Genomic DNA, 13,975 nt, shown 5'->3' with positions numbered 1-13,975 from the left:
GATTTTATGGTTGGGGGGTCACCACAACATGAGGGACTGTATTATAAGGTCACAGTGTTAGGAAGTTGAGAACTACTGCTCTAAGAGATGATATAGATTTTGGGCACTAACATAGATTCTGAACTTTTAAGGGAAGGAAAAGATAGGCTATCTTATTTAGAAAACAAAGAGAACAAGATCGTAAGATCTCTGAGCAGCAGGACCCTCTCTCCAGTGGCATTTCAGTGACAGCAAAGACAGAGGTCCTTTTATCCAACCACACCCTGCCTTTCCCTAGATCACCCTGAAGCCCATGCCAAGACTCAGGCTGAAATTCCCGTCATCTTTTCCGTTGGCTTATGGGTTCTTTGCCACCTAAAAGGGCAAGTGTGTTTCTCCACTGCTTTTCTGAGTACCCTGTCACCTGGTCATATCCACCCACTTGTCACTCCAGCCTGACTAACTTGCCACTTGATTCTAACAGCCTACAACAGCATGGCTGCATGCCCATGTAATCGCAGTTAGCAACTGGACGATTGTCAACGTTCAGAAAACAGGAGAAATCACAGCCGCGTTGTCAAGTTTCCATTTCGCTTCTGTTATCATTTGACTTACGCTACCAGTCATATCCTGTTCCCAAGTGACACCATTATCAGGTCTTTCCCACCCCTACACAGCGGGAGAATCACTCATGGAAACTTTCCTTTTATGAAACAGGGGGAAAGGCCCTGAAGAATAAAGAGCACAGCCCATGATGTGTAAGTCTGGGAACTGCTATGTAAAGAGACATGAATAGTGCTCGGGCCCTGCGCTGTGACACCTTTAAAGAGCTGAACAAAGCTATAGTAGGAGTAGATTAAAAACAACTCACTTGGAGCTTTATCTTCCCCACACTAAATGACATGACCCAGGTTTACAGACAGGAGATGCCTACCCCTGGGACCCAAGCTCCACCACAGTGGCTGTATGCAGCTAGTGATTTATCTAATTAATGCCTCTGGGCCAAGGCATCTACTAGGAATTCTATCTGGGTACCAATATGCTAAAATCATAAACCAGGCACCTTATAAAAGCATAAAGAGTATCTCTGGGTGGTACACAGTACTGTCCCTGAGACCAGGGAGAACTGCCATTGCCCTCTGTCCAGCGTGGGCTTGGAGCAGAGAAGGTAGGACAGCAAGGAGGAAAAGGAAAGCCCACAGGTCAGTTAGGAGGATCTGGAGCGGCAGCCCTGTTCTGATGACTAAGCTGGCTCCCCTCTGCTCTCTGTGATTCTATGCAGCACTGTCACATCTGTGAAGCAAGCCTCTCCCCATTGGACAGCAGGGATGCTGACCTCAAAAGCCTGCAGTGGCCCTTAACATGCCAGAGGGGGAAGAGTTTGTGTTGAGACTCATTCTGATTCTTCCCTGTAGTCCAGGTTTGACAGTCACTTTTAGTGATCACGTGACACGGCCCATCTTCGGCTTTCTTGCAGGCACTTCTGACTCAGCCTTCTAATTTGCACTTACAGAAACCACCCCAAAGAAGACATACAAGAGGGATTTTGTGCAGGTGAAGTTGGTCCACTGACTCGTTGAGCTTGCTGGATGATGGTGAATGGTCTCACCATTTCTCCACTCCCAGCATCCCAGCCTAGATGCACCTACATCCCACAATCTCGGAAGACTCACCCTTCGGAGATCTCCTCCTTGGCAGTACTCCATGGCCAGTAGAGGTAAATCGTTAGGTGCCAAGCTCTGCATCCCCTCTGGAACATCCCGGGAAGCCACCACATTGGGATGGTTCAGCCTAGAAAGATGGGAAAACAATAAGCATTCAAAGCTTAAGCTTAAATCCATCCCCCTTGTTCCATATCTCAGCTGGTCTCACCTTCCAACAAAGGCACAGAATAACCAGTCCCCTTTGTAACTAAACAGGAGAAGATAGGGGTCTAGGAATGGGAGACTTACCTGGTACTCTAGTAAGTTAACATGTATTTATTCAGGCTTCCTAGGAATGGGAGACTTACCTGGTACTCTAGTAAGTTAACATGTATTTATTCAGCCTTCCTTCCTCAGCCCTTGAAACTCAAACAGCCTTCAAGCATATCATGCATTGTTTAATTATCCTTAAAGTGTCTGATGAAGTTTTCACTGTACTGCAAGACTGCTTCTAATAGGTGATGATAGGGACCTTTATGCCATTTAAGGGGGAGGGATGACGGGAGCATGCATGTGGCCATTTAATGAACGAGACAACTGCTCTCTCTGCTTTTTAAGAAGTGAGCAGAGGACCTGGGTTTGAGTCCCAGCACCTGCATGCTGGAGTACAACTGTCTCAGAACTCCAGTCCCAGCAGATCCAAGCAGACTCAGATGCAGGCAAGACTAATACACGTAAAAGTTAAATCATTTTAAAAAATTAAAGACGAGAGTGGAGGGAACATCTGCTCAATTACTTGTGCTAACTCTCACAGTGCTTATCTACCGGTCTCACCAAGCTGGGTATTCACCCAGGACAGAAAGATCCTAACCCCACACTGTGAATAACCACAGAGGGCAAACAGCAACAAAGGGTCACATGCCACTCTGGAATTAGAAACATAGGAAAATAAGGATTTTTGCTGAAAATAAAAACTTGTCATGACTTTTAATTAAGTAATTTTTGACAGGGTCTTATGCTGCCTATGCTAGTCTCAAATTCCTGGGCTCAACTAATCCTCCTGTCTCCAGCCTCCTGAGTAGCTGGGACTATAGGAGCACACCACCATGCCTAGATATGTTATCTTAAATTCAGATATGTTATCTTAAATGTAACAGAACTGACCACAAACTCAATGTAGTGTTTAAATGTTTCCAGATCCTCACCTTCTCATGATCTGGATCTCTAGGCACCAGCGATCTCTGTTCTTGGGGCTGAGCTCCTGTCGGCACTGCTTGATGGCAATCTGTTCGCCTGTCACCTACAGAAAGGGCACACTAGTCATGAGAACAATTCAACAACCAAACACATAAAGAGCTCTGCTGGCCACACAGGTATACTAAAGAGCACTTGGACAGTCTGGCTGCTCTCTTCACCATCACAGTTTGCTCATCTCCTGCCTCCTCTACCATTTAAAGGGAACACAAATCCTTCAAAAGCCTTGTTCTGTCCCAATTGTCCCTCACAAAACCTCTGTGAGGTGCAAACAAGGTGCAAACTACTGTCCAGGGACTTCTCTCTCTACACCCAACCATTGCCATATTAAGTTCAACCATAAGGCATTGTTGGTGATTGGCCAGTTTCACACATAAAAATGGTACCTCCATGCAATTCAGCTTAACATTGGCACAATGGAAGTCTCCACTGTTTCATATAAGAGGTTTTTTTGTTTGTTTTTTCTCTTCAGAGATAAGACAAGTACAGAGTAGTCAATGGGACACAGAACAGCTCAAATTCTACTTTCTTTCACCAGCTATGTAAACTTTGGGTAAACCATGTAGAGACTGTGTCTTTATTTATGAAACAGGAACACTGACCTGCCACAGTTCAAGGCTGAAATGAAGAGGACGTCGTAGCAATACCATATAGATAGATAGCCCATAGAGGGTATCTGACAACTCTCCAAGAGGGTAGACCTAAGCATGATGCATATACTCTTCCGAAGCTTGGCTTCATTATTAATTTACATACATTTTTACTTTAGAATGGTCTGATGAATCCAAGGCTGGACTGATAATCACTATGGCTACAAGGATGACACTGTATTTCTAATTTCCTGATTCCTCCTCCCAAGCACTAGGAGTACAGGTGTGCATGGACCATTGTGCCCAGTTTATATGGTGCTGGGGATCAAACCTAAGGCTTTGTGAACACTGAACAAGCACTCTACCAACTGAACTACATTCTCAATCTCACTGTGGTTTCTGTAATGGAAAAATCAATATTTTGTGACTAATGAGCTAGTGACTGGGTCCTGAGGTTAAAAGATGTCTCTTTGCTGGTACACAAAGGAGCACAAGGGAACATGAAGGATGGGAGGATTCTGAGCCTGTGGTTTTGGCAGTAGCAGCAGCAGCAGAGAGAAGCCCTGGTGTGAGGTAGCTTAGAGTCAAACGTGGCAGCTGAAAGATAATAGTTATCAGTATCCCTGTCCAGTGACACCAGCCAGTTTGTTAAGAAAAGCGAGAAGGAGAAATCCTTTCCAACAGAGATTACTGAAAATACCTGTAGTGGGGACAGGAAGGTACAAGTTTATCCATGGAAAGAATGTTCTATTCTGCCTGGAAATCCCTCATCTGGGAACTCTCGTATGACAGTTTCAGCGGGGGCTTCCCCAGAGGATTTTTATTGGATGATGTAAGCACCTACCTAATGATGCTTTATAAAGTATGTTCTGCCAATTGGACTACTCTGGAATGTTCTCTCTGAATGTTCTAAGCGTCTGATTTAATGGTGCTCTGTTGTCTACCTGTATGTTATTTCTATTTGTTCTTTCACTTTTGCTTGCTATATACTCAAAAAAAAGAAAGAAAGAAAGAAAGAAAGAAAGAAAGAAAGAAAGAAAGAAAGAGAAAAAGAAAAAGAAAAAAAGAAACCTCACTCATTCAAAACTGATGGTGGGTTATTTTCCATACAGAACAAGGTTTCTACTTCCATATATAAAAGGCAAAGGACTGAAACTACTAAAGACCTTCAAGATCAACCACGGTCAACAGAGATAATACTGTTGGCCCCTGTGAAGGATGTCCTAGAGGCCCCAGAGGCCAGCCTACTCCTCACTTGGACACTTTATGAAAAGGACCCTCTATCTTGTAAGTGTGCAATTCACACAGAAATGAGTGACATGCAGAGGACTATGGCAAGAATTCCCAGGGTGCTGGTGGCTGTCGTTAGGATCCCACTTGCCTTATATTACCCAAATGGCCAAAACTCCTTCAGGTGCTTGGGACTAGCTGGTAAGACAAAGAAAATGGAAACCTCCAGACACAATGAGCAGTTATCTAATGTGATCAATAAATCAACCCTAAAACTGTGGTTAAGGCCGAAAACTTCAGAAATGTGGAGTGGTCATTCCTACTCTAAACGCCAGAGCACAACTATTACAAAACCTCTAAAATATTCTCAGATCTGTTTTTAATTCCAAACAAGTGCTTAAGTTATCCAAAACGAGCAACCTCCACGCCTGGTTTTCTGTTTTTTTTTTTTTTTTTTTTTGGTTTTTCGAGACAGGGTTTCTCTGTGTAGCCTATCCTGGCACTCGCTATGGAGACCAGGCTAGCCTCGAACTCACAGAGATCCGCCTGCCTCTGCCTCCCGAGTGCTGGGATTAAAGGCGTGTGCCACCAACGCCCGGCTTTCTGGTATGTTTTAAGTATACAACCAAAATCATAACTAACCCTGGAGGGGGTCCACACCCACAAACCCCATGCCCACTCTAGGAGTCACGTCCCATTTCCCTGGAGTCCCTCCAGCCCCTGGGCAACACCCATCTACTTTCTGCCTGTATGGATTTCATGATTTAGACATTTCGTGTAAATTGAGTCATGCATGTACAATTTAAACAGATCTTCTTGCTTAAAGACGTATTTCCAGAGGTCATTCATGTCGTAGCTATGTCTTTGTTAGAATTCTTATTTTTAGATAGGATTCCGAGGGTCTCTCTGAAGAGCTGACTTCCCTTTTAATATTGAAGCTCCTACTGATGCTGAACCAATCACTGTGGCTACAATTGAACCCAGGGAGAAGTTGTCTATGCCCTTCAAGAGTGAGGAGCCAGATTAGAAAAGCATCTCTCTAGTTGATGCGCATTTTCAGATGCCACAGCTCTGAAATGCCATACTTTGAGGTCATGAGTTTCCAATATGTCTGCCCCTTATCAAACTGACTGGAACTTAGTTTTCAATTTCACTTCCCATTAGGGTTTAGATTCAAATATATATATATTTGCCAGGTTCTAGGGTAGTTTCCATCAACAGTAAATCCCACTGATGCTGTATGCTAGGGCTGGAATGTGGACATTTGTAACAGTATGAAGAGGTGGATCCGGTGGTAAGGCAGCCATGGTGAGATGTCATGTGGAGGCCTTTGGCCCTCCACCAAGTGATGGCACAGCAAGAAAACTAAGATACCAGTACCTTGATCTCAGCCTTACAAATCACTCAGCCCCACACCCCACCCTTGCTCAGGTAAGCAACCTTAATTAAATCCAATGGACCATACACACATATAAGACATGGAAGCAGGAGGACATGTCGGTAAGAAGGGGTTCAGTGGGAGCAGCAATACGAGAGGGTAATGGAGGTGAATATGATCCAAAAATGTCAAATAACACATTTTAAAATATTTTTAAGCCGGGTGGTGGCAGTGCACACCTTTAATCCCAGAACCTTTGAGGCAGAGCTAGGTGGATCTCTGTGGGTTTGAGGCCAGACCAGCCTGGTCTACAAATCAAGTTCCAGGACAGGCTCCAAAGTTAGAGAAACCTGTCTTGAAAAATCAAAAACAAAACAACCACCCCCTACCCCACAATCTTACAGCTCTGTATATCACAAGTCAACAGTGAGTTTTCCTAGTCGATAATCAAGATGTCAGCACAGCTGTGTCCTCTTCTACCAGCTCCAGGAGGTCAATCGTGATCTTACAGCCCAAACTTGGGCATATTCTTTGGCTTATGGCCCTTTACCCCATCAAACCCACTAACGGCCAATTGCATCTTGCTCACCCAGATCAGTCTGACACTCACTCTCTTGCCTCCTTTTCCACTTCTCAGGGCCCTTGAAATGACACTGGGCCCACCCACATAAACTAGGACAATCTGCCGATCTAAGGCCAGCTGATTAACAACCTGGATTCTCTATTATGCAATCTCAAAGATTCGGGAGACTAGGATATGGACACCTTTGCGGGAGGAGGACACTCTATACAAACAACATGACAAATGATCAGATCCACTGTGATGTAGTAAGCTTGTCTGGTTACTCATGAAATGACTGTAATCTCTTGCCCAATGCAAACAATGGAGCCAACACGAGTTGTCAGCTAGCTCAACCCAAAAGCCAAGATAACTCACATCATGAGGACTGATACTGAAGAATAGAGACGTGAGGATGGCCTTCAATCTCCAAACTTAAATGAAAACAGTTAACTAATGGAGACCAGAACTGCCTGTGTCAGCTCAGGTTAAACCTAGGGTTTCAGGGGAATCCTAACTGAGGCCTAGGAAAGTCTGAGATGGAAACAAACTTTCCCTTACACAGTTGTCTATTACTTTTGTTCTGGAATTATGAACACTGAGAATGTGCTCTCCGGCAGAAAAATTCACATAGCCCAGAATCCCTAGATCAAGACTCTTAGTTCAGAAAGCCAAACCTGGCCTGAATTCTATTTCTATGCTGGTTAAATTTGTTTTGTCCATTTGACATAAGTTAGTCATCTGGGAACCTTAACTGAAGAAATGACCCATCTAATGGCCTGCAGGGAAGCCAGTGGGGCATTTTCTTGGTTAATGATTGATGTGGGAGAGCCCAGCCTACTGTGGATGGTGTTGCCCCTGAACAGGTGGTCCTGGGCTTTATAAGAAAGGCTGAGCAAGCTACAGAAAGCAGACACTAAACAGCGTTTCTCCATTGTCTCTGCTTCATTTCCTGACCCCCGGTTCCTGCCATGGCTTCTCTTCGTGAAAGACCTGTAAGCCAAATGAACCCTTTCCTCCCCAAGTTAGTTTTTGTCATAGTGGCTATCACAGCAACAGAAACCAAAGCAGGAATACCTCCAACTTGCCAGTAAGTAGACTACAACTTAAAAAATGGCCTATATTCTCAATAAAAGGGAAAGGGCCAATTGTATTGTCTATATTGAACACAGCTGATTTTTTTGAGGTCCTTAGAGTCTGCTGTTCTTTGAGTGTACAAAGGGTGCTAGAAGGCTAGTCTATAAGGAAAACAGAAAGGTCACCCAACTCCCTGTAGTTAGTCTCCTAATGATCCAGGGGAAGCGCACAGAATGCTCAGAATGCCCCTTAGAACTTTATTCCAGAGATCCCCAAATCACAACCATCCAAGCAGCAACAGTGTGACAGACGGACAGACAGCAGGGTCTTTCTCAGACCCTGCCCTACAAGATCAATGTGGAGGGGGGATACTGGATCCAGAAGGACTGCTTGGATGGGATCTAGGCTGGGGAGTCAAAAGGTATGGAGGCACTAGTTACCATGTGTCCTGGAGACCCAGGGCGGTGCACAACTCAACCCTCAGAGACGTTTCTATATGCAGTCCACAGGTGGTCAAAGTGAAGAGACTGGAATGCTTAGCCATAAATGAGACATCTATATCACACCTCTCCTCCCTAAACTCGGGGATCATCCTGGAAAGACTAAGAGCCAGAGGCTGTGGGCTACAACAACAGAATGGTGTTTTCTGAACCAGGAAGGGCAGTTTCATATATGAACTCACAGCAATTATGACAGCACGCGCAGGCTCACACCAGGGAAAATCCAAGTCTGGAGAGGGAGGTGGGCAGGAAGTTCCTCCCCTAGCTAGGCAGCTACTGGCAGTTTATAGATGCTGGGAGAGGGAGAATCGGTTCTCTTTAAGGGGGTGTTCTGTGGAAGGGTCAATCACACCTCAGTGGGAAGCAGCACAAATTAGACTGGAAGGTTTAGTTAAAAAAAAAAAAAAAAAAAAAAAAAGGATGTAAAGCTGGATGGGGAGGTTACTGGGAGGAGTGGGGAAGAGAGGAGTTGAATATGATCAAAATACATTGTACAACATTCTCAAATAAGAACTTAAAAAGTAAAGGCCTGGTACACATTTTACAATACAACTAATGACCTGCTCAGGGTCATTTCAGAAGAGGTGAAAGATTGGAAGAGGCAGAGGAACGGGGGAGGGGAGATTGCTATGAGATATGTCTCCTACAAATGTCACAAGTTACACCAATGAAGTTCTACAAGCAAGACTGCTAAACTTGAGCTGATCAAGAGCCAAGACAATAGACATGCTAAAGGGGACAGGGGGACGCCTAGGAGGCCTCAAGCCTACACAACTAACCACAGGCAACTAAGAAATGCTCAGTAGGAGAAATAGTCTTCCTCAGGGAAGAGCACACTAATTGGTTATCCGATACCAGCTCTGAAAACATATATAAATAGCATTATACAGACTGAGGAGGTTGTATTTATGAACATATATGTATATCAATATGCATATAGGAATATAACAATAATTAGTGAGAAAGGAGACCATGAATTTGAAAGAACAAGAGAGGATATATGGGAGGGTTTAGAGGAGGAAAGAAAGGGAAAGGGGGACTTGATGTAATTATACTCCTGAAAAATAATTTCTTAAAAAAAAAAAAAAGGGTCTAGATGCATCTTTATCCCTGACATAACTAATGGTGCAGACAACCTTTCCCTATGATAAAGTGCTGCAACTCCTTCAGTCTTTCTGCAATGCAGACATGAAACACCACAGTGGCCTCCAATCTCTCCCACAGACTCAAGGGACAAAAGTGTTGCTGCCTCCTTGAGTGACTAAATACACAGCACTGAGTCTGTTAGACCTCTGGCTTTTTAATCCACAGATAGGAGAAAAAACTGACCCTTCCAGTGATACCAGATAAAATGAAATTCAGGGTCTGACCCACAGGGAGCCTTGGGCAGAGTCTGAAACTCTCATTTCCTTAGATGATGATGCTCTACCCATGCAACTGTCTCTTTTCCTGACAGGCTACCTAAAGTCCACTTCCTCTCAAGAACCTGATGGAAGTTCCATTTCCTCAAAGTCTTCCCTTGCTACTGAGCAAGCAAGAGAAGAATATGGACAGAACAACTGGCACAGCTAGTGCAACTTGTTTTATTTTTATTTTTGTTGTGAGACAGTGTCTCACTGTGTAGCTCTCTGGCTGTCGTAAACTCACTATGTAGGCCAGGCTGGCCTCAAACTCAAAAATCCACCTGTCTCTGCCTCTTGTGTTGTGAGTGGGGTTAAAGGTGTGTGCCACGATGCCTGGCGAACACATGACTTTTTTGTTTTGGGGGGTTTTTTTCTTGGTGGGGAGGTTTGAGACAGGGTTTCTCTGTGTAGCTTTGTAGATCAGGCTGGCCTTTGAACTCAGAGATCTGCAGGCATACCACTACCACTGTCCATCTATATGATTCTTAATAAGCAGTCATTTTCATACATGAGCACTTAAATCTAGACCTAGTCATATTTCTAAGAATTCACTCAATGTAAATAAAGACAAATTAAGGACCGTGTGTTTGCCTGCACAGTAGGTCCTTATAGGCCCGAGTTTCAAGATTACACATTAAAACATGCAGGTAAACAGAAGGGATTTTAACCTATCAGTAAAGGCTAGCACTGCTTTGTAGGAGAACTGATAACACCTTGCCTTCTAACAGCCAGTATGGTCACTATTTCCTGTCATCCTCACATGGGTCCCCCAGACTTGCTATATATAACCCCCCTCCCCCGACTTAGAGCATATGGACAATGCAATATTTGCAAAGAATCGGAGGTTCTGCCTCATGTCTTTCCAGTCAGGGTGAGAATCCATAATGCACACCAGACGCTGAGACCAAAATCTAAGAATGTGACAGTCAGAATCCCAACCAAGTTGTGTGACTGAGAATGTGACTCCTTCCTCTGCCTACCCTCAAAAGGAGTTGCTGGCTGAGGTACCTTGAGTTGGATCTTTTTCCTCTGTGTATATATCTCAAGGTCTACTGAAAACATTAGCTTACCTGAACTACAAACAGTTTGTGCTAGGCCGTGAGCTGGAGATTTAGGGGTGTTCCTATGCAGCAAAGACTGGCAAGCCCACACTGTGTGGGGGAATCAAGAGCCAAGAGAACTGGAGCAGGGTCACTGCTACACTGCTCTTTTTCACTGAGGAATACAGATTTAGGTATCCCTTCATTTCTCCTTAGTGCCTCAAAATGGCTTGGGTAGACTATAAAGAAACAAACAGGACCTCCAAAATAACTGGGAATGTGTTAGGCATGTCCTAAACTCTAGTTCCAACCTGGAGAAGCCACCGTGGCATATATCATCTGGATCCAAATAGATGTACATGTTGACAGTATATCCTCTTTCTGAACATTAACTAACTCCCCAGTGCTTCTGTTTCTTGGGCTACAAAATGGAAATTAGAGTTGTCGACCCCAGAAGTGAATTATGTAAGATAAGGGTGGTTCACAGCTCAGGGCAATGCCAAACAAAAGCTGCACAGGAGACACCTAGCCTGATGCTGGCATGCAACAGGCTTACAGCAATGACCCTGGTTCTTAGGCAGCACTTCTCCTGTGATAGCTACATCCATTCTCTTGCTTATAGACAGGAGAAAGCACAGGAAATAGCAAGAACATGTGAAGCCAAGCATACTACCACATCTAGCTGCATTTTTCAAGAGGCTTGGGACAGAGGTACATCCACTAGAAAGCACACTGTACCTTTTGATCTCAGATATGGATTAAAGATTGTTTCTGCACATCCAAAGCAGCCCCCTGGCTTTCCCGGAGGATTAGCCCATGAAGATGGTGGAGGAATTCAGACTAAGCAAACGGGTTCTTCAGTCAGCACCACTTCAATCGAACTCCATCCCAACTCTGACCCCAATACCCTCCTATCCTATCCAAGTCCTGCTCATTTTACCCCTAAACAGCTCTTAAATCTGCCCACTTCTTCCTATCGCCACCATCAGTCAGGCTAGTCTCTCACCTAGACTACTCAAGACTTTAATTACAGCTATTTAGGAAGGACTGATTCCCTAGAAGGGTAGTTTCTAATTTTGGTTGTTTCTCAAGTGATGCCCAATACTAGAATCCAAAATAAAATAAAATAAAATAAAATAAAATAAAAGCACCTCCCAGGTCTATCAGAAGGTCCTGTAACTGGCCAGGTAGAAATGAAGATACAAATGAAAGAGACAATTTCAAATGTTGCACCCCAAAGATGGGGATTCCCCAGGAATTTCATGTTGGGAAAGGAGAAACCACCATCCAGAAGGGGAATTTGTCTTCTGAAGAAAGATTTGTTGACAAATTCTCAGAAAATCTTACAGGGTGACAAAAAAACGGGTCAGTGGTAAGCTGGACCACTGGACTGCTGTGATGCACATATCCATGGCCTTCTATTTAAACCTTAATCTCATTTAGGATCCTGAAGATGGACTTGGGAGGTTTGCTGGGTCTCTGTTCCTCCTCTCAATGTGACTACACTGACCCAATCTTCTGCTCTCCGATATTACATTAACTCTTAATGGGCTTATTGAGGATGGGTAGCAGTACCTGGCTTAGGGCACAGGCTGTGACCCCCAAGTTAGTCAGTTAGTTGCACATCGTATCTGGTACTCAGCAACCCTGAGGAAAGTGATCTACAGCAGAAGGATGGATGGAGCTACAGGAATATTACAGGTGCCACGAACTTTTTAGGCATTACCATAAACTCATTATCCAAATTGCATAAAATAACTCTCACACAGTAAACGGGTGACTTAAAGGGAGTCCCTCAAAGAATTCAGTGTTCTTAAACCACCAGCCCAAACCAAAACCTCTGGAAGAACAAAAACTTGTAACACAAGAAACTCGACTCAGACACATAAAGACCAAAATAATGAGAATATGATCAGCTCAAAAGAGAAATCAAGCCACTCACCATCCTACCCTCTGCACTTTTTCACCCATTATCCTTAACTCCTTGTCTTTTGTGCAGTTCGGTATTACAAAAGACTCCGGGTTTATCAACTATTTAAAAATATTTTAAAATTTAAAAGTTATTTAAAATATCTTTATTGCTCTCATCTTTTTAACACGGTCTGTATTCTGTGACATTCACCGGTATGCAATGCATTACATGCTAGTTTAATATTAGTCTAACACTTAGAATGACAGCTTTTTTTCCACCTTATTTAAGTGGCAGGGTTAACAAGGTTTTTAAGAGTCAGTTTAGCAGCTCTCACACCCCCCTCCCTTGCAGTCCCCCTTTCTTACTCTCCTTTTAGATCATGCTAAGACTAGGCGGGAGTTCACCGATTTGCACCGGCCTTGGCATTAGCAGCACCAAGAAAGTCCACCTGCTCTCCCCGGGGCCAGAGCCCTACCTGATTGTGCCATCGGATGACGTTTCCAAATCCCCCAGTCCCAAGTCGTTCTTTCATTTCCCAAACCCCACATGTCTGGGTTGGGAGGGACGGTGACCAGCTCATATCGATGCCCGGCTAACTCTGGAAGCAAGAGGAAGAGAAGACAAGTTCAGAGTAACGAAACAATGGAGCTCGAGAAGCAGGGGGAGGCAGTAGCGACTGCTGCCCTTCAAGGTAAGGAAGGGGAGCAGACTCAGAGGGTTTAGTTAATAAATAAAAGTTGCCGCGGCCCGGCCCGTTGGCGGTCCTGGTCCTCACTGCTAGCAGCCACCACCGCAGACCCCGGGAAGAGGCGGGGCACGCGTCCACGCGGGCCTTCCACGCGCAGCGAACGGCCCTCGCGTGGGACTCACCTGCCCCAGGGGCCGCGGGGCCGCCAGCGATACCCACAGAGGGCATGAAAACTTAGGGTCCCCACGCAGCCAGCCCAGAGCCACTTCCTCAAACACTTCCTGCCCTGACGTCACGGGAATTTGGCGGCTCTTAAAGGAGACGTGCGAGCCGCTCGCTGAGATGCAGCCACAGCCCGCAGGCGGGTTCTGGACTTGGCGGCGTAGAGACTGCTTTACCCTAGGCTTTTCGAGTTGAGTTTCATCGAACAAGCTAGGCAGTTAACGAGGGTCGGGAGAATCTGCTAAGTGGCTACTAGGACTGTAATACGAATTGCCTTCCTGTGCTCCCACTGCCATTCATCGAATCTGAATGCTCCTGGTTCAGTGCTAAGAATGAAAAACAGACACTGACACTCCTCAGAAAGTAACACACTCCCATCCCCCACCCCACCCCCCCAAAAGAGGAGGAAGAGTACAAAAACAAAGCAAAACAAAAACAAAAAACTGTGTCTACCTAAGCTGGAGTTGCAGTATTAGGTCAAGAACCAGGACACTCTCTCC

At 44.8% G+C, this 13,975-nt stretch overlaps 1 protein-coding gene across 2 annotated transcripts in view; it reads right to left on the bottom strand.

Annotated features, from left to right (window-relative positions):
* The window catches only part of Ikbkb (inhibitor of nuclear factor kappa B kinase subunit beta), a 49,607-nt gene extending 36,058 nt beyond the window's left edge, over window positions 1-13,549 (bottom strand). For both annotated transcript variants that reach the window (XM_027395277.2, XM_035453241.1), the window contains exons 1-4: window positions 13,436-13,549; window positions 13,041-13,163; window positions 2,828-2,922; window positions 1,653-1,770 (exon numbers count right to left, since the gene is read on the bottom strand). In XM_027395277.2, coding sequence (XP_027251078.1) covers window positions 1,653-1,770; window positions 2,828-2,922; window positions 13,041-13,145 — 318 coding nt within the window. In that variant the 5' untranslated portion in view covers window positions 13,146-13,163; window positions 13,436-13,549. The remainder of the gene's footprint in view (window positions 1-1,652; window positions 1,771-2,827; window positions 2,923-13,040; window positions 13,164-13,435) is intronic.
* Window positions 13,550-13,975: the final 426 nt, after the last annotated feature.

Source organism: Cricetulus griseus, assembly GCF_003668045.3.
Source record: "Cricetulus griseus strain 17A/GY chromosome 1 unlocalized genomic scaffold, alternate assembly CriGri-PICRH-1.0 chr1_1, whole genome shotgun sequence".
Classification (NCBI taxonomy): domain Eukaryota; kingdom Metazoa; phylum Chordata; class Mammalia; order Rodentia; family Cricetidae; genus Cricetulus; species Cricetulus griseus.
This window is presented reverse-complemented; position numbering and strand designations above follow the sequence as displayed.